Source organism: Nomascus leucogenys, chromosome 3 (assembly GCF_006542625.1).
Source record: "Nomascus leucogenys isolate Asia chromosome 3, Asia_NLE_v1, whole genome shotgun sequence".
Lineage (NCBI taxonomy): Eukaryota > Metazoa > Chordata > Mammalia > Primates > Hylobatidae > Nomascus > Nomascus leucogenys.
The window spans coordinates 95822098-95841824 of record NC_044383.1 but is presented as its reverse complement, the minus strand read 5'-3'; the positions used below and the strand labels follow the sequence as shown (position 1 = coordinate 95841824).

General features: G+C 46.3%; 2 protein-coding genes across 4 annotated transcripts in view; one reads left to right on the top strand and one right to left on the bottom strand.

Annotated features, from left to right (window-relative positions):
• Positions 1-139: 139 nt before the first annotated feature.
• Positions 140-3353, bottom strand: SMPD2 (sphingomyelin phosphodiesterase 2). The gene is made up of 10 exons (XM_003255552.4): positions 2903-3353; positions 2621-2717; positions 2437-2513; positions 1998-2091; positions 1766-1855; positions 1440-1522; positions 1181-1313; positions 984-1088; positions 642-795; positions 140-545 (listed from the first exon to the last, which is right to left on the bottom strand). Exons 1-10 carry the CDS (start codon positions 2950-2952, stop codon positions 157-159), a joined length of 1272 nt encoding a protein of 423 aa, XP_003255600.2. The 5' UTR covers positions 2953-3353; the 3' UTR covers positions 140-156.
• PPIL6 (peptidylprolyl isomerase like 6) overlaps positions 2903-19727 on the top strand; it is a 49165-nt gene continuing 32340 nt past the window's right edge. For 2 of the 3 annotated variants that reach the window (XM_030809554.1, XM_030809552.1), the window contains exons 1-5: positions 3439-3621; positions 8169-8264; positions 12987-13175; positions 17200-17262; positions 17361-17508. In XM_030809554.1, the coding sequence (XP_030665414.1) occupies positions 3487-3621; positions 8169-8264; positions 12987-13175; positions 17200-17262; positions 17361-17508 (631 nt within the window). In that variant the 5' untranslated portion in view covers positions 3439-3486. Of the gene's footprint in view, positions 3622-8168; positions 8265-12986; positions 13176-17199; positions 17263-17360; positions 17509-19727 lie in introns of all 3 variants that reach the window. The other variant, XM_003255553.2, reaches the window with a different exon arrangement.

Below are 19727 nucleotides of genomic sequence, written 5' to 3'. Positions count from 1 at the left end.
CAGGGTTCACACTGCCTACAGGTGGGAGGTGGGGGCATGTATCGGGACAGGAGAAGATGTGTAGGAGCCTTAAGGTCTGTAGTGTGACAGTCACACTGACCCCTGGCTCCCATGGCCTCTACAAGGAAAAAGGCAGAGCCACTAAAGTGCCAAGCTTTATTGTTCTTTAGCTCTGTCCCCCTCCTGCTGCCGCAGGAGTAGGGCTGGCTGAGGCTCTGGGCCCAGGTCCTGGGCCGCCCTTGCCCTTCCTAGCACATGCTGGAGCTCAGCCTGGGCCCTATATAAGCCATTGACCTCCTGCACGTGGAAGAGGTAGAATGCACCTGCCCACAGCACCAGCCCTATGCTGGGGGTCCAGAGCAGTATGGCAGCTTCCCCGGCCCCTCCTCCAGCCGCCAGGACACACAGCAGTGCCAGGAGAAGCAGTCCCAGGCCAATCACATAGCTAGCAAAGGCAGCCCACCAGCGAGCCTGAGCCATGCCCCGACCCAGCTCCGTCCAGGCCTCCTTTAGCACACTCATCAACGGCGACCTCTCTGCTGGTCCTACAACAGGGCAGGGCAGTGGGGCAGGAGAGAGTCAAGAGTGGAAGGGCTGCTTCAAGCGGGGCAAGGACCAAGGAAAGGGTGGAGGTGACTCACCATGGGTAGAGCTGGGGTTCTGCTGTGGGGGGCTGTGCCTCACAAACAGAGTAGCCATCAGGGCTTCATGATCAGAGAGGGGAGTGCCACTGTGAGGGTCATTGCCTGTAGTGGTTTCAAGACTCTTACAGGAGATGTAAAACCCAGAAACTGCCTAGGAAAAGTAAGGGCCAGAGAGAAGCTTACATATGAGGGCCTCTTCCCAGAGAACCAGCTCCAAGCTACCCCACTTTCCACCCATCAGTGGTCCAAGACTAGACTAGCTGAGCAAAGGATCTACACAGGTTGGTGGCAGACAAAGAGACACAGCATATGAAAGCATGTTGAGGGGAGGAGCCTGACCTTGTAAAGCACGTAGTCAATGCGGACACCAAAGGGAAATGGCTTCAGCTCCTGCTGGCTGACGTAGCAGTTCTTGGGTACCATTGTGTTGCCTTCTTCAGAGCCCTAAGGGAATCATTGGCTCATGCTAGGATGTTGGGGAGATGGAGGGAGAGAAGCTGGGGATATAGGTGGGGAAGTAACAGGCAAGTCCTCACCTTGAAGTCCCGAGTTTCAAGGTAGGCATCACGAAGCCCTGTCCACTCCTTCAGCAGGCAGCAGCCCAGGTCTTCTGGGTGCATGTTGAGGTCTCCACACAACAGAACCACGTCTGCCTTCTTGGATGTGTGGCTGGGGGAACCAGGTTGGTGAGGCGGGAGTTCTTCCCTCACCAGCTCTTCCCCATGACTGGGGCCTTGTTCACCCTCAGTCCCTGGGTCCCATCCCACTTCCCATTTGAAGCCCAGGCTCACACACTGGATGAACTGGGCCAATTCCCAAGCTTGGGCCACACGATGTGCTAGGTAGATGTCCTTCCGTCGATTGTATTCGGCATGGAGCTGAGCAAGATAGATGAGATCACAGCAGATAAGACTGAGGGTCCCAGGGGTATGTCTGAATCAAGCGTGTATCTGTCACTTGGCACGGTGTTTGGTATAGAATGGATAAGCCTTGCCCATTGCTTCCTTATAAGATCTTGCCCCCACACCTCACCCCCAGGTATGAGAGCTAGAGAAGTATCATCTCTCTGTCCCAGGACCGGGCTGCATGTCCCAGCCCTAGGCACTGCCAGCTTCACTCACATGGGTCACATAGGCGTTGAGCACCATGCCGCTTAGATGGAGCACCAGCAGCCCCACAGCCTTCCCACTGAACCAGTCACCATGATGGATCTGCAGGCAGAAGGAGATAGAAACTCAGGGCACCGCCACCATCTTTCTGCCCATCCCCTGCAGCTCTCAGAGGGCTGCCTCCTCTACCTTGTATTACTGGAGGTGGGGAAGGGAGGTGGAGGAGGTCAGAGGTCTGGCTTACCATGTAGGGGTAGCCATTGAGGGTGTAGATGTGCTGGGTGAGCTCCTGGATTGGGTGTTTGGAGAAGACACAGAGGCCACTGCCAATGATTCCGCTGAAAGCCAAGCCCTGCTTAAGAACCAGAAAAACAGGGAGAGACACCCAGCCCTCTTCCCCTCCCTTGTCTTCCAGCTCTGATCAGCTATTTTTTTCTTTTTCTACTGCTGAGACTAGCCCTAGAACAAAGGCGACAGCCTTTGGAGGAGTATAGGGCAGCCAGAAAACAAAGGTGAAATGGGCTGAAGTCATAGGACCTTCTTGGTTTACCCTTCTCCTTCTCTCACATCCAGAGGGAGAGGAGGCTGGAGGAGACTGGAGGGTGCAGGCAGGACAGGGAAGGGCTGGCAGGGCCAAGAGCCTCCTGGGATGAGAAAAGGCTTCAGGCCAGTGGGCTTCTCACCTCCGGAAGTGGTGTGCAGCTGGGTAGGTAGGCGACAGTTTCTGTCTCAGGTACTGGAAGTCCTGCTCACTCCACACCTGAGGGAAGCGGTGAGGATGCCTGCTTGGCCTTTCCCCAGGGGGAAGGTCTGTCCCCAGGTGCCCTCCTCCCAGCCTGGGTTCCGCACGGTGCCGCACAATCTCACCTCCTCCAGCAAAGCCAGGTCGAAGCTCTCCTGGTTCAGAAAGTCTCCCAGGCGCCTCATGCGGTCGGCCCGGTGCTTGCTCAAGTACGGAATGCCCCTAAGGAAGGGAAGAGCGGGGCGGGGGAGGTGACTGCTGGGACCACCGGCGCTGGGGCCAGATGTGGACTTTGGAGGTTCGGGTTTTCCCTACACCCTGAGATCCTGGGGCGGGATGGGGGGAAGAAGGCTGCATGGGTGCGAACGGAAGGTGGCCCCCAGACCGCACTCCGCGGACGCACTCACCAGCAGTTGAGGTTGAAGATCCGCAGTCGCAGGGAGAAGTTGGGCTTCATGGTTGGGACGCTCCAGGGGCGCGAGGCGGCTCGAGCTCTCCAGCGACGGCCGCGGTGGGGACGGGGGCGGCCGGCGGCGCCTTCTCCCCGGGCCGTTCCTTCCTCGCGGGCGGCGCGCACAGGTGGGCACCAAGCCCGCGTGGCTCAGGCCGGGCCCGACTCCCGCGTTCCCCCGGCAACCGGCCGTTTGCTCCCAATCAGGCGGGCCGCCAACCCGGAAAGGCCATCCGCTGCCGAAATCCGGGCGCCCAGGCTCGGCGAGGGCCGCGCGCGAGGACCCTGGGGGTCCGGAGGGCGCCCCCCGGTGGGCAGCTCCCGGTTCCTTTTCCTCCGAGCTGGTCCCCGGCCGCGGTCGCGGCCGCCCGCGCGCCAGCAGCCCAGCAACAGGCGCAAAGTTGAGGAAAGGCCCGGCCGCCACGGCCGCCCTCGGCCCCGCCCCTGGGCCCCGCCTTCTGCGAGCGGCGGAGGCGGGTCCGCGCGGTTGCCGGAGCGACGCGCAGTGTTTGGGGTCACCGGGCGTCCCCGGGCGCGGCCATGGCAAGGCCGCAGCCCTGCGGGCCCCCGCACGCTAGGTGCGGCTCGCCCTCGCTGCCCGAGCGGCCGCTGCAGGTGAAGGTGGTGGGGCTCTTCAGTTGCCCCAACTTTCAGATTGCGAAGAGCGTCGCTGAGGTAACCACAGAGAAACCTCTGTCGTGGGCGGCCCTCCCCGCTACCCGCTCTCGGCCGCGTGACTGCAGGCGCGGCGCCTCCGCGAGGCGGCGGGGGTCGAGGCCTCACCGGCCGAGGAAGGGGCTAGCGTGTCCTGGCCGGGCGGGATCCGTCTGGAGGACCGGGAGGAGAGTATAGGGGGGCAAGTGCGGGTCCGGGGGCGGGCGTTCGACTTGGCGACCTTTAAAGGGAGAACTGAGCGAAGGAAGGGTTCAGAACCGTGCTGGGAGATAAGGTAATCCCCTCCGAAAACACACACACACACCCCCCCGCAGATTTTGTTCTACGTCAATTTTTTATTTAATTATAGATTTTAAAATTAATGGAAAAATGATTACTATATAACTAGCTAATTTTTACAACCCCGCCATTTCGGCCCAAGCGATTTTTGTAAACTATTCATGCGGGGAGGTTCTTTTCTTTGAATTTTATAGAGCCGTCACTGCGTTCCAATCGAACCAGATGCTTCTTCACAAGTGCTTTGGAAAATCGTTTCTTTGTAAACACTCAGAACGATACTAAAGGAAAAGCACTTGAGAAAACTGGAAGAATTTGGCCAGATCAGTTATGCTGCAGCACACTTACAACTTGAAATGCAGGAGAAATGTATGAAATATCGGCATGTAGAATTCAGCCCTTCTTACAGGGTTTGCTCCAGAAAGAAATGCTGTCCATGGCAAACTTCTCGCCGAACCTCACTTGACTCCAGGACCATGCCTTAATTAATGTTTTTAACTTCCGAAGTACCCAGCTGGATACTTGACAACAAAATGTTCCCAAATAGAAGATATCTTGGCGCGGTGACTCACGCCTGTAATCTCAGCACTTTGGGAGGCAGACGCGGAGTTCTAGACCAGCCTGGCCAACATGGTGAAACCCCGTTTCTACTAAAAATAAAAAAATTTTTATTTATATTTTTTTACAGACGACCGTGGTGGCGGTCGTCTGTAATCCCAGCTACTCAGGAGGCTGAGGCACAAGAATCGCTTGAACCCGGGAGGCGGAGGTTGCAGTGAGCTGAGATCGCGCCATTGCCCTCCAGCCTGGGCGACAGAGCCAGACCCCGTCTCAAAATAAATAAATAATGAAAAGAAAAGTGATCAGAAGTCTGTGAAAATAATACACGAATCATCAAAAGTAGAAATTGTGGTCTGTGTTGCTTGGGCAGACGGGATCAGCAACCTTTTATTACCAAAGTGAATGGCCATGAAGTTAATTACAAAGTTAATGTATTTAATGAGTTTCGGGGATTTTTTTTTCTTTTTTTTTTCGCTTTTTTTCTGAAGGCACATTTTCTGTGCCTACTCCACATTGTAAAGAAAGTGTTGACAAGTTTTTTTCTGTAAAGTCCAGATAGTAAATATATTAGGCCTTCTTGGCAATAGGGTCTCAGTCACACCTGTTTAGCTTTGCCCTGTGTTGCAAAAGCAGACACAGAGATGGAAATGAATGACAGTATTCCAGTAAAACCATATTATGGACACTGAATTTGACTGCCTATCATTTTCACATAACATGAATTTTTTTTTTTTTTTTTTTTTTTTTTTTTTTTTTTTGAGACGGAGTCTCGCTCTGTCCCCCAGGCTGGAGTGCAGTGGCGAGATCTCGGCTCACTGCAAGCTCCACCTCCCGGGTTCACGCCATTCTCCTGTCTCAGCCTCTCCCAGTGGCTGGGACTACAGGCGCCTGCCACCACGCCCGGCTAATTTTTTGTATTTTTAGTAGAGACGGGGTTTCACCGTGGTCTCGATCTCCTGACCTCGTGATCCGCCCGCCTCGGCCTCCCAAAGTGCTGGGATTACAAGCGTGAGCCACCGCACCCGGCCATGAAATATTCTTTTGATTTTTTAAAACTGTTTACAGGCCGAGCGTGGTGGCTCATGCCTGTAATCCCAGCACTTTGGGAGGCTGAGGCAGGCAGATCATGAAATCAGGAGTTCAAGACCAGCCTGGCCAACGTGGTGAAACCCCATCTACACTAAACATACAAAAATTATCCAGGCATGGTGGCGGGCGCCTGTAATCCCAGCTACTCGGGAAGCTGAGGCTGGAGAATTGCTTGAACCCGGGAGGTGGAGGTTTCAGTGAGCTGAGATTGTGCCACTGTGCTCCAGCCTGGGCAACAAGAGTGAGACTCTGTCTTAAAAAAAAAACAAAAAACTGTTTACAAATCTAAAAATTATTCCTCTCCAGCCCCTGCTGTAGAAGACAGTAGGTCGAGAAAACAATATCTTTATTATATTAATAATGTCAATATTCCCTTTCTTAAACTTTTACCTACTGTAGTTATATTCAAATATGAAAATTCAGCTAGCTTTGTTTTCTTTTTTTGGAAGAGACGGGGGTCTCACTGTGTTGCTGGTCTTGAACTCCTGGGCTCAAGCAATCCTCCTCGACCTCCCAAAGTGCTGGGATTATAGGCATGGGCCACCACGCCCAGCCTCTAGTTCTGTCTTAATGGATATCTGAATGTATTCCTAACATGATAATTTGTGAGCGATCCTGGATGTCTGATTAACTAACAAAGATTTAGATTTGTGTTGAATGTTCCCAACAGAAAGAAATAATAAATGTTTGAGATGATGGATATGCTAATGGTAAGTATATATTATATGTATCGAGACATCACTACCTCATAAATATGTACAATTATTATATGTGAATTTAAAAATAAAATTAAAAACAAAATGTAAAAACCAAACACACAAAATATTGAGATTTGTAGAGAATAAGAACAAATATTGCATACATTTTCATTTGGATATAGTCCGTTCTACAACAAATACTAAATTATTAAAAAGACATGATGTGTTTCATTTGAAAACTGCTGGATTTATAGTTTATTCCAGATGGTTAGAAATAGCAGTCAACCGGTCCAGGTGCGGTGGTTCACGCCTGTAATCCCAGCACTTTGGGAGGCTGAGGCAGGCAGATTGCCTAAGGTCAGGAGTTCGAGACCAGCCTGGCCAACATGGTGAAACCTTGTTGCTAAAAATGCAAAAATTAGCTGGGCGTGGTGGCGGGAGCCTGTAATCCCAGCTACTTGGGAGGCTGAGGTAGGAGAATTGCTTGAACCCGGGAGACGGAGGTTGCAGTGAGCTGAGGTCATACCGCTGCACTCCATCCTAGGCGACAGAGCGAGACTCCGTCTCAAAAAAAAAAGAAAAAGTAATCAACCTGCAGTATTGCCTCAAACTGAGCACAGACACCGGAACTGAGAAACAAGATGCGTCAGCTATTGCTTGGGGACAGAAGGAAATGGCCTAATTATTGTTGCCCTCTTCGTGAGTATTCCCAAAGTGGGCCACACTCACATCCTAGTTTTCTCTCCTTGGAATACTCACCCCTGATGGCCTGTGCTAGGCCAGCACCCTCTTTTGGACCACGACAGGGCCTCCATGCACTGTCCCTAGCAGGGAAGGTACTAACCTGCAGCGGCTGTCACTTTTCCCTTTGGTCCATCTACTTCCCAAACCCACTCAGAAAAGAGGCCTGTTATAGCCTCACCTGCATTCTCTTGCTTTAGAGGGAGACAAAGTATAACGAATATCAAGAACCAAGCCTGGATTGCTAACCAATAAGAATTTTCTCTGATTCCTACAGACAATCTATGTCAAACTAAAACATATTCAGTATCTAAACCTAAACTGATTTCGTACTTGTCTTTTTCCTAAGGGGTATAACCACAACGTTATTATCTTTTTGGTCATCCCCCATTCATCAGTGAATTAAAGCAAAAACATTTATTTATTTATTTTAGTTATAAGTAAAGTGTCTGTAGATCCACCGAGGTTTAGCAAGAGTTGTACTTAGGGAAAAACTAGTCTTAAAGAACATAGCATGTCACAAAGCTATTGGCGTTAACCCATTTATGTATTCCTTTCTTTATTCAGCTGCTGTGTGCCAGAGATTGTGGCAGGTGGGAATATAGGAAGACTAAGACAGAGTTTTTTTTTGTTTGTTTTGTTTTGTTGTTTTTTGTTTTTTGAAATAGAGTCCCACTCTGTCGCCCAGGCTGGAGTGCAGTGGTGTGATCTCTGCTCACTGCAACCTCTGCCTCCCAGGTTCAAGTGATTCTCTTGCCTCAGCCTCCCGAGTAGCTGGGATTACAGGCACACACCCACCATGCCTGGCTAATTTTTTTGTATTTTTAGTAGAGACAGGTTTTTGCCATGTTGGCCAGGCTGGTCTCAATCTCCTGACCTCAGGTGATCTGCCCACCTCAGCCTCCCAAAGTGCTGGGATTATAGGTGTGAGCCACTGCACCCAGCCTCTAAGACATAGTTCTTGGCTTCGAGGCACTTATACAAATAAGCTCCCTGGACTGGGGAGCAACTTGGAGGTGAACACAAGGGCCTCTGACAGCGAGCAAGGAATATCTCAGTCAGACTGCATGGCCTGGGCATGTGTTGTATAAAACTTCTGGAAACCCTGTAAAAATTGGGGAACATGATTTTGACTTTAAAAGAGAACTAACTCTGAAATAATTATTCTATTTCGAAATCCAGAATCTGAAGAATAATCATCCATCCAAATTTGAAGATCCTATATTAGTTCCTCTTCAAGAATTTGCATGGCATCAATATCTACAGGAGAAAAAAAGGGTAAAGGATATTTGGGGTGTGGGGGATATAGACAACAAGCCAAGTTTTGCCTGAATTATTTATGCATTGTTTTGGAAAAACTGAAAGAGTAATTTTAGTGTAACTAGATTTTATTTCTCTAAATTATGTACTTTTCCTAAATTATATTAATCATTTACCAAGCTAGGTGTTTTGTTTTTGAGACAGGGTCTCACTCTGTTACCCAGGCTGGAGTGCAGTGGGGCGATCTTGGCTCACTGCAGCCTCAACCTCCTGGATTCAAGCAATCCTCCTACCTCAGCCCCCCAAGTAGCTGGGATTACAGGCACATGCCACCACATCTGGCTAGTTTTTGTATTTTTTTTAACAGACGGGGTTTCACCATGTTGCCCAGGGTAGTCTCAAACTCCTGAGCTCAAGCGATCCACCCACCTCGGCCTTCCAAAGTGCTGGGATTACAGGCGTGAGTCACTGCGCTCAGCCACCACGCTGTTTTTGTTTTTGTTTTTGACTACAACATTTGGGCTGGGTGCAGTGGCCCACACCTGTAATCCCAGCATTTTGGGAGGCCAAGGTGGGCCGATCATGAGGTCAGGAGATCAAGACCATCCTGGCCAACATGGTGAAACCCCGTCTCTACTAGAAATACAAAAATTAGGAGGGCATGGTGGTGCATGCCTATAATCCCAGCTACTTGGGAGGCTGAGGCAGGAAAATCGCTTGAACCAAGAAGTCGGAGGTTGCAGTGAGCCAAGATCCCGCCGCTGTACTCCAGCCTGGTGACAGAGTGAGGCTCTGTCTCAAAAAAAAAAAAAAAAAAAAAGTGCAACATTTACAGAATTTTCTTTGGAAAGCATGAGATAAAGGTAAAATCAATGGTGCCATTTGCTGCTGATCATGGTTAGTTACCCTGTCTCCCTGCACATCACTTATACTTCCTCTCACACCCTGGCACTGAGCAGGTTAATGTAGCCTGGCCCTCTTGGCCCTTAAACTCTGGAAAGTGTTGATGGTGTACATCACAGAGACAGCCAGGGGCTTCTGTGGGACTGTTGCCTAGGGAAGCTCCAATGACAGACACCAAGCTCCCACAGGGCAACCTTGTCCTAGTTGAAGCTTCCTTCTCTGCATTCTCCACTCTATCTATACCCTCAGAGAACTTCACACCTTAGGGCTAGCAGAGCTTGTCCAGGGATGATAGGTTTCCTGTTGGGTGACAACCTGGTCAGTTGGTAGTGCTGCCTGGAGCTTGTGATAAGAAGAATGCTAAGGTGGCATCCTGGCTTAGCAATATCCTGTGTTGGGGAGGGTGGGATGCTTGTCACCCCTGGCCTAGTCTTGTAGATGGTCCCAGTCCTAGTTTCCCTGCCCCACCCCATCTCCCCCATGGCTGATGAAACCTCATTTCCCTTGACCAGGGCAGTTTAGATTGTTCTGTGCTGGGTTGCACAAGGATGTCCTGTGATCCTGTGATTAATTATCATGGAGGCAGCGCGGCTTTATGAGACCATTCTCTGTTCAGTCACATGAACTGTGCAAGACTGAATAAGAATACCATTTGTTAAGCCTCACATGTTCCTAGCCTTAAAAGATTTTCATTGGAATTCAAATAGAACCAAACACTTACAATGCTGCTTATTGTATGACAGACAGTATTCCAGACACACACACACACACACACATACATATATATTCTTTTTTTCTTTTTTTGTAGAAACAGGGTCTCTGTTTCTGGCTTCAAGCAACCCTCCTACCTTGGCCTCCCAAAATGTTGGGATTACAGGTGTGAGCCACTGTGCCCAGCTTATATACATAAATTATAATCCTTCCAACAACTCGGGTGACAAACGGTCCTGGTTTGCCTGGGACTGAGGGGTTTCCTAGGATGTGGGAATTTTGGTGCTAAAAGTAGGATAGTCCTAGGCAGGCCACAACTGTTGGTCACCCTAACATAAAACAATACGTGTTTTTTTTCTTTTTTATCAAACTTATGTGACCTACCAGTGTCATGCTCTCCTCCCACAGGAAAACTATGATCTCATGGTTTGTGGTTTGCACCCATTCCTCTTCTGAATTCCCACTGGACTCTAGGAAATTGATGTGGATTCTATTCCCCAGTTTCCCTCCCCTTTCAGACCAGGTTACCTCAAGACGTTTTGTGTTCTCCTCCTCCTGCCTTTCTCACGGGTCTTGAATGAGGCTTTCCAGTTCATCATTGCTGCTTCGTTCCACCTGTGATATTCCTTATCCTTCCTTTCATCCCCCTCCCTCCCTCCTCCTCTGGCTTTTTGTTACCTTAACCTTTTCTTCCTTCTCAGGGCAGTCCCTTGTCCTTCATCAGTGTAAGTATTGTGTCTTGTGTCATAAGTAGTGCTTCTTAGCACATTTGGTCTCTCTGAACTCATTAGGTTCAACTGGCCTTAGGCTTCAGCAGAATGAAGTGCCACCCTAAGTGGATGGCTTCAGGGCCATTGGGAAGGTCTCTCTCTCTCTGCTCCAAAGAAGGCAGCCTCATACTGTTACTGCTGAAGGCCCTAGAAACCATCAGGTCCATGCTGTTCACGTGAGACAGGCGAGCACGCCTCCCTAAGTATAGAGGAGACAGAGGAAGGTATTTACATCTTTAACCTCCAAATAAAACATACCTTCTACTGCATTTTTCCTACCAAGCTAGCTAAAATATCCACAATGACATTTTTTTCTCCCGTTTAGAAAGTTTTGGGTCCTGGCAGGGTGTGGTGGCTCACGCCTGTAATCCCAACACTTTGGGAGGCCGAGGCGGGCAGATCACCTGAGGTCAGGAGTTTGAGACCAGCCTGGCCAACATGGCGAAACCCCATTTCTACTAAAAATACAAAAATTAGCTGGGTGTGGTGGCGGGCGCCTGTAATCCCAGCTACTTGGGAGGCTGAGGCAGGAGAATTGCTTGAACATAGGAGGCAGAGGTTGCAGTGAGCTGAGATCACGCCATTGCACTCCAGCCTGGGCGACAGAGCAAGACTCGGTCTCAAAAAAAAAAAAAAAAAAGAAAGAAAGTTTTGGGTCCTGTAAAATATGATAACACTGATAAATTTAAGCACTCCAGAAAGTATCGACCCACTGGCTCTATCAGTGATTTATAGTTCAGCATAAGCAAGTCTCTTCTCTGCCTAGAAGCAGGTTTTGATGAGGGCATAGGAAGCAAGCGATAGGATATTAAATCTGCTGAGGAGAATGAAGCAAGTTGGCAAGTTGAATGTAAACTGTTCCTCAAACTAGTATTTCTCCAAGTGCAGTCTCTAGAACAGCAACACCAGCACCTCCTAGGAGGTTGTTAGAAATCCACATTCTGGCGGGTTACAGTGGCTCACACCTGTAATCTCAACACTTTGGGAGGCTGAGGTGGGAGGATCTTGAGCCCAGGAATTCAGGACCAGCCTAGGCAATATAGTGAGACCTCATCTCCAAAAAACAAATAAATAAATAAATAAATGCAAATTCTCAGGCACCATCCTAGAATCAGAATATCGGAGGAAAGGGAGAGGGGACTCAGATTCTGTGATTCTGAGAATCTGAGATCAATGAGAATCTCAGATTCAGTAATTCTCATTGCCCACGAAAGTTTGAGCATGGCTGTTCCAAATTATTCATGGTTTGCCTGACTGGTACTGGGTAATAATAAACCAGATCTCCTCAGAGGGGAAGTCCCTCGAGCTCACCGGAGATTTAGGTTTACCATCAGCGTTGTGTTGATGAAAACACTAACACACTGCGTTTTGAGGGGCTGAAGGCACAGTGCTGAGGAAGGTGAGTTTTCTTCCTCACTGCTCCTAATTGTGCCCCAGAAATCCCTGTTGACCCTCGTAAGTCATTTCCTAACCTTAAGCACCACACCACCCAAAAAACATTTTCCCAATCCTCTGCATTGAACCGCATGTCTTACCTGGACCCCCTATCCTTTCCAAGTATGCACACAGTAAAATGTGCTTTAGGAATGAAGACAGAGACTGAATTTTGTTTGCAAGTTAATATAACAGGTATGCTAGGTTCATGATGATTTTTATTACCAGATTACAATTTATCTTCTGTTAATGTGTCGATCTAAAAGGAAGAAGCTGAAACAAAATTAATATAGAGTGTTCATTTGGGCCAAGGTTGAGGACTGCAGCCCAGGACGTATTTCCAAGTTGCCTTGGGGAGTGCTCCAGAGAACAAAATAGAGGCTCAAGTGTTTAAAGAAAAAATAATCAATCAGAAGAGGGGGCGATTACAAAAGCTGTTGGTCAGGAATTGTCATTGATTTACAGAAATAACATTGGTTAGCAATTGGCTATATGTTGTTGAACTATAGAGTGGATGGCTTTTTATGGCTGTTTGGTGTCAGTCTAGAGCCCACATAGTAAGTGGAGGTAATTATTTAGCTCAAGGGGGAGTGAGACATAACTGCTATTACATTTTAAATGCCTTTCTGGGCATGATAATTTAAAGGGGCTCACATTTTTCAGATAAATTTGTTTTCATTTGTAACATTTTTATGATACTTTTTAGATCATTCTTTACTTTTAGTGATGTCAGATTCTTAAAAATGTTCTTAAGTTGTTTCTGAGAGCAAAATTCTAAAGGACGATAAAAACTTATTTTTAAAAGATTCAATACTAGAGTTGACAAATTCAGACCTAGAGGTGATCCTAAGCTCTGGCTTATGGGTTTAGCAAGTTTTCCCCCCTACTTCTTACATTTTTTTTTTGTCCTTTTCTCTTACAGGAACTCAAAAATGAAACCTGGGAATATTCTTCCTCTGTGATTTCTTTTGTTAATCGTCAGTTCCTGGGTGATGCATTGGATCTGCAGAAATGGGCCCACGAGGTGTGGGATATAGTTGACATTAAACCCTCTGCACTTTATGACGCACTCACTGAGGATTTTTCCACTAAATTCTTAAGAGACACCAAGGCAAGTTACACTAATTTTTAAAGAAAAATCGTGGAATCTTTGACCCTTTATGTTGATGCAGCATTAATTATTGATGTCCTAACGAAGGAGATTATAAAAAAGTAGGAGACTAAGTTTAAAGCCTAGTTCCATTTCCATTTGCAAAAGATTGTAATATGGTGGTACGTAAAGCAAGTGTGTCTCACAGCCCGTGGGCTGCACGGGGAGATCATCTCTGTGCAGACATTTCTACTTCCCATTAGAGATTTATATGCATGAATTACCTATTTTAAAATATAAAGACCACCCCCCCAGAGAAGGTAAAATCTATCATCCATTCATCTTGAGTGTGAAATATTTAAATTAAGACTGTCCAACATCTAGGCAAGAGCTACTGAGCTAAGAGAATGGAAAGTTGTTTGAAGAAAGGTGACACTTTAAAGCATGAACAGGCCGGGTGTGGTGGCTTACGCCTGTAATCCCATTACTTTGGGAGGCCAAGGCAGGCGGATCACAAGGTCAAGAGATTGAGACCATCCTGGCCAACATGGTGAAACGCTGTCTCTACTAAAAATACAAAAATTAGCTGGGCGTGGTGGCATGTACCTGTAATCCCAGCTACTCAGGAGGCTGAGGCAGGAGAATCGCTTAAACCTGGGAGGTGGAGGTTGCAGTAAGCCGAGATCGCGCCACTGCATTCCAGCCTGGTGCAAAGCGAGACTCCGTCTCAAAAAAAAAAAAAAATTAACACATAGTTGGCAAGAGCAAGCCCAGACAAGCTGTGCCAGTGGGGAGGTTTCCAGTGGCAGAGGATAGTCATGAAGCATGAGGTCCAGGGGTGAGAGATAGCTATCAGGATGTGATGGCAGTAGGGGTGGAGGGACTTTGCAGTCCTGCTCAGAAATCTTCTTGTAGCAACAACTGCATTGTGCAGAAAATCATTTCATGCCCATGGCGGCCTGTGCCCACAGTGAGCCAGTGCTAAGATCTGAGCTGTGCATAGGCAAAGGCCTTGTCTCATTCATCCTTGTTGGACCACTACTCAAACAGACCTGAAACATAATAAGTGCTCAGTGCGTGTTTGATTGAATAAACAGTGCACTTTGACAATGCTAGAAACTCTGGGGTGTGGGGAGGCATTTAATGTTCAAACAGTTAATTCCCAAAGGGTCAGGAGTCTAGCAGTACCTGCCCTGGGAATGGCAGGGGGACAGCAAGGAGGCCAGAATTTGTGGGGAAAGAAGCTGGGAAGATGAGTTTCAGTCAAGATTCTTGGTGCCAGCATTACCAAGCTCCTCTGATTGATCGAAGGTGAAAAGGTGTGTATTGAAAGGATGCTGTTATCTCACAATTGACAGGAAAGCTGGCCAACAGCTTTGGAAAACAGGCGGGAACCAACGAGGCCTGGCAGCAGGAAGACATGGCCAGAGTCACACTGCAGGGATGTGCTGCCAGGGAACTGCTATGGCACTGCTGGCCCTTGTTCACACCACCACCTTCAATGAGATTAACTGTTCAGTGCTTCAGTGTCTTTTCATCACTCCCTGGAGACCTAAGCCCAGGCAGGAGCACCTAGCTGGCAAGCCTAGGTCATATTCCCAAAACCTGGTGCTCTCAGCTTGGGGAGAGGGAGAATCTGGCCCCTTTAGGTTCTAGTGAAGGTGGTGGGACCCTGTGAGGAGTTCCCCAGATAGGACAGGTACTCAGATTTTAATTAGGAAAAAAAATCCAATAGATCCTAAAGAAAGATTGAGGCTGGATTATGATTTATTGTCCATCTGAACGAAAGAGTTGGATTTTATCCAGAAGGAAACTGAACCAACAGAGCTTTCCATAAAGAGTATGACGTAATCCTCTTTGCTTTTCTGGAAAAATGTTTAGGTCTGTGCAGAAGCAGGCTGGAGTAGGGGACAGCTTGGGAGCAGCGGATTGGATAGCAGCATGGGCTAGACATAATGAAAGCTTGTTCGTGGCAGTGAGGATAGAGGATAGTCATGAAACGTTCCAGAGACAATCCTTAGATTTTTTTGCACAGAGGGTGGACTTTTCTTGCTGAATAAAACCTAGGGATTTGTTTACTTCCAGTTAGAACCATATAGTAGATAAATATGCTTGCCTGTTTGGCTGCTAGCTGACTGGGACATTACCTTGTGTTGCATTCATTTGAACTCTTTTATTGGCGTTTTCCGAACTATCTATTCTGGACTACCTCATAAAGATAATATCTTGATGCGCAGGGAAGTTTAATGGTGTCTGAATGGACAGTAAGTCCATTTCCTAAGTCAACCATGATTTCCAATATATCCTCTTTATCCTCCTGAGCCTCTGAAGTTTACTATATTATGCCTCCTATTCTTTAGTTACACTATTCTGTTTTATACTTAAAAACTTGTAATACAGAAGCTGAGAGGCACAAATTAATTATAATTAGTATGGATGGAACATTTCATTGCTAGATGCCAGATAGCACAATATTATTTCAGTCTTTTCATTAAAAAAAAGTGTGACATTAAAAAAAGAGTGACATAAAAAATATGATACATTTAATTTCATATGTTTCCTAGATTCTTAAGAAAGAGGACAGGACAAGTTATGCACCTTGTTCAATAAGGTGGGTTTGTTTTTTTTTTCATAGGGTCTCACTCTGTCGCCCAGGCTATAGTGCAGTGGCACGATCATAGCTCACTGCAGCCTCAACCTCCCTGGGCTCAGATGATCCTATTGCCTCAGCCTCCCAAGTAGCTGGGACTACAGACACATACCACCATGCCCAGCTAATTTCTTAATTTTTTTTGTAAAGACAGGGTCTCACCATGTTGCCCAGGTTGGTTTCAAACTCCTGGGCTCAAGGGATCCACCCACCTTGGCCTCCTAAAGTGCTGGGATTACAGGCATGAACCAAGGTGGCATTTTAATGTAGGAGAATGGTGCCCAGGATTTGAAATGTACTCCATTAAATGTGCTTTAGCTCCTAAATGAGTGCTATTGTGTTGAAACTAGCATTTTCATTTTGAATGCCTCTTTATAGGGCTAGACAAGGTCTCACAGATGTTTTTCTCTACGAGAAAGGATATCAAGTGAAGACAAGCTGGGGGCATCTGTGCACGTGAGGGTATTATTGAATATAACTTGAAAGGCCAGCATTCTTCTCTTCCCTGTCTCTGGTGCTACAGCTGCTATGGATATAGGGACCTGATTTTCCCACTCAGAACAGATGTGGCCTGGCTCTGGTTAGCTAATCTGTGCTGTCTCTGAAAATCCAGGATGCAGAGTAACCAAATCCATGATGTTCATGATGGATCCTTCCCAAAAATACTCAGGAAAGGAGGGAAGTAGAGAAGAATCCCTGGTCTGTTTTCTACCCCACACTAGGTGTGGCTATTTCCACACTTAGTTGTGATGTGGTAGATATCTAGGCCATGTGTTTCACTCCTGTGAGATAGGTTAATGTTCTCCAGAGCTTTCACTCTGGAAAGGTTTTTAAAATGTAAAACATGGGCTGGGTGCAGTGGTGGCTCACGCCTGTAATTCCAGTAGCTTGGGAGGCCAAGGTAGGCAATCCCTTGAGCTCAGGCATTTGAGACCAGCCTGGGCAACGTGGTGAAACCCCATCTCTACCAAAAATACAAAAATTAGCTGGGCCTGGTAGTGGTGCATGTGTGTAGTTCCAGCTACTTTGGAGGCTGAGGTGGGAGGATCACTTGAGCCCAGGAGGTTGAGGCTGCAATGAGCCAAGATGGTGCCACTACACCCCAGCCTGGGGGACAGAGCCAGACCCTGTCTCAAAAATAAATAAATAAATACATACATACATACATACATACAATAATAAAAATTAAAATGTGTCAAGTGGGTTGTAAAAACTTGATAAAATGAAATAAACTAATACAAGTCATTCACTTAATTTTACTGTAATATTATCCATTGGTAATGTTATTGAAATCTTATCATTAAAAATATTGTATCTGCTGTATTTTTGGTCATTTCTGAAAACTTTCTTATAAGACTTTGACCTGCATTATATGTTTCTCCTTAATCTTCACAGCATGATTTCGTGTTTTTGGACATTTGTATTGATTCTTCTCCAATTGGAAGATTGATTTTTGAGGTGATACTTTTTTTATATATAAGTTTGTGGGGGTAGGATCTATAACTGTTGGAGTGTTAAATATTTAATCTTTGAAACCTTTTGTCTTTATTTTGTAGCTATACTGTGATGTGTGTCCCAAAACATGTAAAAATTTTCAGGTCTTGTGCACAGGAAAAGCAGGGTTTTCTCAAAGTGGCATAAGACTACATTACAAAAATTCCATTTTTCATCGAATAGTACGGAATGGCTGGATACAAGGAGGCGGTAAGTTTAAAATCGTAAATACAAGTTAATTGCAGTATCAAATGAGAAGGTCCAAACTTTCGTTTATCTTTATGAAATGTATGTAGAATTAGATATCCTTAAAATTAGACGTATTTAAAGAATGCTTTATATAGCCAAATAATGAAGTAAGATATTTGTATTCTTTATAAAACACCCTGATTATTAAAATAAATAAATCTAATTTATGTTACCAGGAATATTCCAAATTCAAAAATGACATAGGAGAGTAGAGTGACATTTTATTTTACCAATTTTATTTTTACCAATTTTAAATGCTCACCTAAATACATACATACCTAGAAATACAGTGGTTTTAATAAGTATACTAAGAGTGGGAATTTGAAAATACAATAAATGGGCCGGGCGCAGTGGCTCACGCTTGTAATCCCAGCACTTTGGGAGGCCGAGGCGGGCGGATCACGAGGTCAGGAGATCGAGACCACAGTGAAACCCCATCTCTAATACAAAAAATTAGCCGGGCGCCTGTAGTCCCAGCTACTCGGAGAGGCTGAAGCAGGAGAATGGCGTGAACCCGGGAGGCGGAGCTTGCAGTGAGCCGAGATTGCGCCACTGCACTCCAGCCTGGGCGACAGAGCGAGACTCCGTCTCAAAAAAAAAAAAAAAAAAAAAGAAAATACAATAAATGGAAAACAACTTATTTCTCACCAAACATGTTACATTATTACAAGTAAAAAGAAATGTCTAAAGGATTTTGGTTTCTATGTTCACTTTCTTTTCAGGTCAGTCCTTTGGTTTTACATAGACTAGGTGTCTGATTAAAAGCATGGAATTGAATTTTGGGCACCTTTTGGGGGATAGTCTATAGGGAGCAACCAGGCAGCAATTTACAAATAACTGGCTTAGTGTCAAAGGAGATTTGCTTGAACTCGATGACACATGGAGAAGCTTAAATTAGTTTTTACCGTTTTTTGTATGATCTGGAACATTCTGAGGCTGACGAGGAGAAAAATATAGATATATTCCAAGCATCCTACATGTTAAAGTAGGTATTTTCCCTTTGGTTTCTCCACAATGAGATCATACCACAAATATTGTTATCTAACCTCACTTTCAAGTGTTTTTCCATTTTGTGTCTTTCCACTGAATATGTGGTGTCTATCTAACCATGCCAATGAACATAAACATACAAAACATTTAGCATCTGCCTAGTTTTCTTTTTTTATCATATTGCTATACCAGTTTAATTAATTCCCCATTGGTGAACATTTAGATGGTTTTCTATTTTTTGTTAGTATAAAACATTTCTCAAGGGGGCCTGTTAATATTAGGGGCTCCTGACACTGAGCTCAGTGTTGACTCTCATGTGCTAGGCTTTCAGATGCTGTGTTCTTTTCCTTTTTCTTTTTCTTTTTTTTTTTTTTTTGAGATGGAGTCTCGCTCTGTCGCGCAGGCTGTAGTGCAGTGGCACTGTCTCGGCTCACTGAAAGCTCCACCTCCTGGGTTCAAGCAATTCTCCCTGCCTCAGCCTCCCAAGTAGCCAGGATTGCAGGGGCCCACCCCCACACCCAGCTAATTTTTGTATTTTTTTAGTAGAGACAGGTTTGCCATGTTGGCCAGGCTGGTATTGAACTCCTGACCTCAGGTGATCCGCACACCTCAGCCTCCCAAAGTGCTGGGATTACAGGCATGAGCCACCACACCCAGCCCCATATGCTGTATTCTTTTGTTTCGTTTTATTTTTGTTTTTGCTTAGCTCCCACCACCCTTGCAAGATTTGGGAAAAGTAGGTCATATTATTTGTTTGTGTTTTTATTTATTTAAAGTAAAATTTCCAAATAGTAAAGTGCACAGATCTTGGGTCATGTTTTCAAACAGTGAGACAGCAATGTCCATCTCCAGTGTATATTATTATGTGACTTTGAATGGATTTGAGAGAAACGAAGGCATTCCCACATTCTTTTTTTTGAGACAGGGTCTTGTTCTGTCTCTCAGGCTGAGTGCAGTGGCACAATCACAGCTCGCTGCAGCCTCAACCTCCCGGACTCAAGTGATCTTCTCAGCCTCCTAAGTAGCTGGAACTACAGGCACACATTACTACGCCTGGCAAATTTAAAAAAATTTTTTTTAAAAGACAAGGTCTCTCTACATTGCCCAGGCTGGTCCTGAACTCCTGGACTCAAACAATGAAACCTCTTGCCTCAGCCCCACCAAAGTGTTAGGAATATAGGCATGGGTTT

Bases quoted from the DNA above. Each gene is read 5' to 3' on its own strand.
- SMPD2 (XM_003255552.4), bottom strand. From the start codon at position 2,952: ATGAAGCCCAACTTCTCCCTGCGACTGCGGATCTTCAACCTCAACTGC. The intron at 2,718-2,902 runs GTGAGTGCGTCC...TCCCTTCCTTAG, and splicing joins ATCTTCAACCTCAACTGCTG to GGGCATTCCGTACTTGAGCA. The intron at 2,092-2,436 runs GTGAGAAGCCCA...CTTGGCTTTCAG, and splicing joins GCTGCACACCACTTCCGGAG to CGGAATCATTGGCAGTGGCC.